At 54.3% G+C, this 6,000-nt stretch overlaps 2 protein-coding genes across 2 annotated transcripts; both read right to left on the bottom strand.

Annotated features, from left to right (window-relative positions):
* On the bottom strand, positions 1 to 1,842 carry UV8b_05353 (uncharacterized protein; the record flags this gene model as incomplete). The annotated part of the gene is made up of 5 exons (XM_043142850.1): positions 1 to 239; positions 296 to 452; positions 560 to 1,018; positions 1,248 to 1,643; positions 1,825 to 1,842. 5 exons carry the CDS (start codon positions 1,840 to 1,842, stop codon positions 1 to 3), a joined length of 1,269 nt encoding a protein of 422 aa, XP_042998783.1.
* A 1,144-nt stretch (positions 1,843 to 2,986) lies between these two features.
* Positions 2,987 to 4,904, bottom strand: UV8b_05352 (uncharacterized protein; the record flags this gene model as incomplete). Its single annotated transcript, XM_043142849.1, has 3 exons — positions 2,987 to 3,851; positions 3,970 to 4,480; positions 4,694 to 4,904. The coding sequence occupies 3 exons, from the start codon at positions 4,902 to 4,904 to the stop codon at positions 2,987 to 2,989; spliced, it is 1,587 nt and encodes a 528-aa protein (XP_042998782.1).
* Between the last annotated feature and the right edge of the window lie 1,096 nt (positions 4,905 to 6,000).

Here is a 6,000-nt window from a genome sequence, read left to right as displayed (position 1 = left end):
TTACCAGCGTGGCTCTCCTCGTTCCGCGGTAGGCGTTGATATGACATTCTTATCCCCAAAAGGGTCGTCGTCGTCCTCATCATCGACGTCGTCTTCATCGCCAGCCGCAGTGCAAGACAGACGCGGCGGTGCCACTGGTCGAGGAGGCTCGGCTGCCGCAGGCACATTCCTCTCCTGGCTGAGCGAAAGACCGGCGAAACCAGCCGCGACTTGATTCTCTTGGGCCTTTTGAGTAATCACTATTCTCGCGTCAGCCATTCACAGTGCGTGCAAGGAAAAAGGGTCCAACGCTTACTCCTGTACTTGTGGGCTTGCTCCGCCAGCTCGTCGTCCGAATCGCTATCCGCCTCGATGGACTGGTCCAACTGCTCAAAGGCCATGAGAGCATGTACGAGCTCGTCATTGGCATGGAGTAGACTGCCCAACCACTGCTCGCTCTCGACTTGGTGAATCTGCAAAGTCCGGTTAGCCACAGATGCTGCCCACCTCTCTGCCTCTCTCCTTTCTCCCCCCCTTTTCAGACCATGATCCCATCTTGCAAAAGGTGCAAGAAACTAACATATCGCAGGATTCTCCGTCGCAGCTTTTTGCAAGCCTCGAAATGCTGCACGGCAGCCCGATTTTCTGAAACGCGCTCCTTTTCACGGTTGATGACCTGCAAGGAATTCATCAACCCCGTCGAGGAGATGGACGCTTCTGCGATGACTGATTTCATCTTTTCCTTCTCGGCTTCCAGATTGAAAGGCTTACGACCCCTGGACTTGGACTTGGACTTGGACTTTTTATTCCCGCTGGCACGCTTTGTGCCATGGTCCGGCGGCAGGACGGCGAGGAAATCTGTGGCAGTGGCCCTACCGGTGCCGTCATCGTTCCAACATCTGGACGATCCTGCTACGCCTTGGCTCTGCTGCTTGACCTTTTCAGCCTCTTCCTCCTCATCATCTCCGAACGGGTTCTCTGTTTCCTGGATGACTTTGGATCTTTCCTGCGTCATGGCCACTTTACGCTTAGGCAGTTCCTTGAAATCGTTTGTTAGTTGGGGGAAAAATTCAACGCGTTGATATGGACATTGTCTTGTCCCCTGTCCCCTGTCCCCTGTCCTCTGTCCTCTGTCCGTTTCCCCTTCTATCCTCTACCTGGAAAGAGAGGGAAAAAAAGGGGGGGGGGAGAGAAAATGGGGGAAGAGAGGGGGACAGTTGGGAGGAAGCAAAAAAGATGTGCCATTTATCCTTCCAAATTGAACGCACCTTGTGCAGACGCGACACTCTCTCTAGCCCCGGCATCCCCCTATACTGCGACCATTCGCGAAAGAGCTCGGTACACTTCTTCCTGACGGCTGGGTCCGACAAATCCGATGTACCACAGACGCGAAGACGCTCCAGCAGAGGCTCGTCCGCAAAGGTGCGTTGGAAAGTCGGGCCGGCGTTCTGAATCAGCCCATCCAGGAGGACCAGGGCTCTGATTTGCCTGTGCGCCGTTCCGTACTTGAGCTTCTTGCGGATCGCGCGAGCCGCCTCTGCCGGGCCGGTAGCTTGGAGTTTGATGACCTCTACAAGGTCGGGGATGCCGCTGAGGTCATCTTCGGAGAAGGACTCGGAAGTGAGATTCTCTATCGTCACTGTGACTGCCGAGTATGGTTTCTTCTATCAGCGGGGGTTTAGTTAGTGCCTGTCGTCGCCGGTGGGGGTAATGGAGCATGGCGAGAAGCAGAAGCAGAAAAATGGAAGGACTTGGCTATTCCATGTCCCATAGGCAGTCCCACCGCAGCCTGCGTATCAAGCAAGCCTTCCGCAATCCCGAAAGAAACAAGGAAGACGTCCATACCGACTGAAACATGGTCATACAAGCTGCGGTTTACGGCCCGAAGCCCGCGCAGCGGATGAACGAGTGCGAGAGATGGCTGCTCCAGAACAAGTACAGGGGCTTGCTCATCTGCTTTGATGGGTCAAGATGTCGTGCGCAAGCAAAGCCCCGCAGAGGGAGATGGTATTGGAAAACGGCTCCGACGGCAATGAAGCACAGGCCGTTGGTCGACTTGCTTCTGTGGCGAGGGCAATCCGAGTTCCCAGCAAGGCCCGGCCAGCCTCAAACATATAAAAAAAGTGGTCCGGTGAGCTTTCCACAAGCTCGTTCGCAGCTTGCCAAAGGTATTCCGAGCAAGCATTTGAAGCTCAAACCTGAGGCTGCTGTTTCATGAACCGTGCTCGTGCTGCTGGGGGGAGGAGGTGCGGGGTGCGGGGAGTTGAATCTGATAACCGGTGGGGGGGGTTCTCGCGAGTCGCAGCCAGAGAGCTCCGCCTTGCTGCCGTACAGACTCCAGACTCCAGAGCACAAGACAAAGACATTCATAGGTTATTAGCAGTCTGTGAAGAAACCGATCGTGTTGGATTCGTGCAGACGCGCGAGTACGTCCGAGGACGTGCGACCATGCCACATTATCAGCCACCCCGTTATCAACATACCGCCAAGCAGGGTACGTACACATACCTACAGTACCTAACCGTTTTCTACCGGCACCGTACCTGCGCCCCAACACAGTGCACACTGTACATGGCACGGTATACGCTTGACCGGTCCTATGCTAACCCTCGACCTGCCATAATTAAGTCAAGGAGGTAAATGATTAAACTCGACCGCACAAGTTCAAACACGATCCACAAACACAAACATCCCCCAGTTATGCTCATCGCTCGTCTATTGCACTATTGCTGCGCTGCCGTCACGCATGATCAATGTCTTCCTTGATTCAAAATTCCCATCGTCCTGAAACTCCTAGATTTATAATTAACAATGTCACCCGGTCAATAAACTAACCATGTCCCCCCCGCTCTACCCAAAAATTAAGATGGCCACGAATGGGAAAAAAAGCCGAGGGAAAATGCTCCTCTGGCTATGTGTGAACGACATACTCGCTTCAAGATGCATGCATCTCTCATTCTCCCTCTGCTCGTCTCATCAGAGTCCACGTTGCCATGTCAAATACAGCCTAGGACGCCTTGCCTAAACCCAGCAAAACCAGATTGGCAACATTCATAACTGTAATGATCAACCACACTATTCCCGCCAGAACCACCACGTACCAAGGATTCGACATGTTCATACTGCTGCTGGCACTCGCCGACACTGACCTGCCTTCATCGTCTGACTCGACATAATAGCGCGCCCTCCCGGGCAAGACAGTCATGTATCTTGACCGGCTCGTCAAGTAAATGAGTGGCAGCGTGACAAAGGGCAGCACAGAGCTGAGAATCACTTGGGAGGCGTTCAGGGCCGTGTTCAACCCCGACCTACCCACAGCTCCAGCAATGACGATGGATGGCGCGATACTGATGGAGCGGGTGAGGAGGCGGCGTAGCCAGGGCTTGAGATGCCAGTTGATGGCGCCTTCGCTCACCATTTGTCCAGCAATAGTACACACAATGCCTGCCGAGATGCCAGACAGAAGCAGGGCTAGGGCAAAAATGGTGCCGACAGCAGGGGAGATGCTCTTGGCCATGAGGTCGTGGATTCCAAAAATATCAGCTTCCTGGGCGTCGGGGTTGTTATACAACGAGGAGCCGGCCACGATCAGGATGGCCGAGTTGACAAATAGAGCAAACGTGAAAAGGGCAAGGGCAACCTCGGTGATTGAGTATTTGAGACAGTGGTTGATGGAGGCCTGGGAAGGGATGTACTTGGCCTTGTCGTGGTCGCCATCGTTTGCGGCGGAAGAGGCCGATGATCCGGGCTCGCTTGGTAAGAGGCCGTGTTTGGAATCGTACTCTCGAAGCCGCGGCTGAACGATGCCCGAGCCAAGATATAGACTGTGAGGCATGACGGTGGCGCCGAGGATGCCACAAGCTTGGTAAAGCCTGGCCAAGGTTTCCTCCCTGTTAGCTGACTGCGTCCATATCATCCGTCGACTTCATGTTGAATTCGGGGGTTGCCGACAACAACAGCCGGATGCTTTGGGTTTGGTTTCTCACTTACGCTTGCGATTCAACAAGCTCGCTGCTCGGCAAGTATCCCCTAAAGACTTGCCCGACGTCGCCCTTGATCAAACTCAGCTGGATGCAAAAGCACACCACAACGCCCGAGACCAGCAAGCACACAAAGACCTCAAACAGCCTGAGTCCCTTCATGGCCCCGTGGGGACGATAAAAGAATAAAATGACCATGACATCCAATATAGACAGCGCGCACCCCGCCACCAGGGGCAGTTGGGGAATTAGAAGATTTAGAGCAATGGCAGTGCCAATGACCTCGGCCATGTCGGTTGCAATAATGGCTACCTCGGCCAGAGCGTAGAGAAGGTAGTTGAGCCAGCGCGGGAAAAAGAGGCGACACGCCGACGCGAGGTCCAGGCCGGTGACAGTGCCGAGTTGAATGGCCAGTGACTGGAGCAAGATGGCAAAGAGATTGCTGAGAAGGACAATGAAGAGGAGTTTGTATCGGTAAGATGCGCCAGCCGCAATGTCTGTTGAGTAATTCCCGGGATCAACTAAAAGCGGAGGCGAGGCTCGGGTTAGACTGAGATGCAATGGTGCGTTTATCTTGAATCTCTTTCATTCTTTTTCTTTCTTTTATTTCAACTTCCGGGTCAAAGGGAAGAGGAAGGGGGGGTTCAAGCAAGAACATGGCCAAGATGGAAAGCACCTTGGGGCAAAGCGAACGGTCCGGAGGCCTTGATTGGAGACTTGGACGGGAGACTTACTATACGCAACCGAAACCAGAAAGCCTGGACCGACAAACTTTCCAAAGGTCCAGCACGCATGCTTCACCTTTGCCATGGGCGTCCTGGCATGGCCGATGCTTCTCTGAATCGGTTGAGATGCAGCATCCTCTTCCGGGCTGTTCTGGGCTCCGGCACCTGTGTCAGCTCCCAGTTGTCGCGATCGGCTCTCTACGCCATCAGGAGCTACCATTCTACCGAGTGATACGGCTGTACGCGTCGTCTCGTTGCTCTACGGATGGCTTCAAAAAAGCCTTGACCTCCTCCCCCAACAGGTGGAGGATGAAACCAGTGGTCCAGGGTCTATCGATCAAGCGAATATCATGTCATGCCCGCTGGCCGCGAAACCTGTGCCGGGTAGTATTCGACTTGCGCCCTGCTCCGAGAAAACGAAGGTATATAGAATCTCGACAATGCTCTCATGAAGGGCGTGGCACGTGCTAATCGAAGAAGGGCGGATATGGAACGAACGGTCAAGGCTTATGCTGCCGCTGCGGTAATGACGAGTGACGAAACGGACAGGCCATCTACTCTGATCTTGAATGCCGCTGCAGGGATAGCAAGGTTGCAGGACGTCCGGTCCGTGTTCGATCTGGCGCAACGAAACGGGTAAGCGTGAGCAGCGGTTCTCGGCAGCAGGTCTCGGCAGCAGGTCTCGGCGGCAGGTCTCGGCAGCAGGTTTCGCCCAGTTATATACAAGTTGCTGGAAACGCAACGCCCGCAGCCTTCTTATGCAGCGGCCACTGGCCTTGTCCCCCGTTTCTTTCTCGCGTACGGAGTACAGCGTAGATATATCCAATGTCCCTTGGCGATGGGGGGGCGAAACCAAAAGGCGCAACGGCAAAAGAGAACCAGGAGATCACTCACTATTCCGCACAGGCAGACCGTATGTAGAGTCGGGGGGGAAGGAAAAAGAAAAGAAAAAAAAAGGGTCCTGCGCCACGTGTTGACCTTGGCTCAGTATCGCGATCCGTCCGATGCAGACACTCTGGTATTATTATATCATGGTTTCTGTTTCTGTTTCTGTTTCTGTTTCTGTTTCGGGTCGGGAACAAAGTTCTGAATGAAGCCTGATGGGGCACCTGCACCTGCGGTCAAGAGATGGAAAACGAAAGGGAAAATGCGACGGCACAAGGGAATGCGCAATCCCGGCCGCAAGTGGCTCAACCGGGTATCATTGGTTGGAAACTTCCGAGTCCACCCGACCTCGAGGCCCGACGCTCGTGGAATCCACTGGCAGGGCGCCCATATGGCCCGTGCGCGTCATGGGTCCAACGGTCGAAAGTGAC

This window comes from Ustilaginoidea virens, chromosome 4, assembly GCF_000687475.1.
Source record: "Ustilaginoidea virens chromosome 4, complete sequence".
Taxonomy (NCBI): Eukaryota; Fungi; Ascomycota; class Sordariomycetes; order Hypocreales; family Clavicipitaceae; genus Ustilaginoidea; species Ustilaginoidea virens.
The sequence above is the reverse complement of the archived record's forward strand: the minus strand, read 5'-3'. Positions and strand labels throughout refer to the sequence as shown.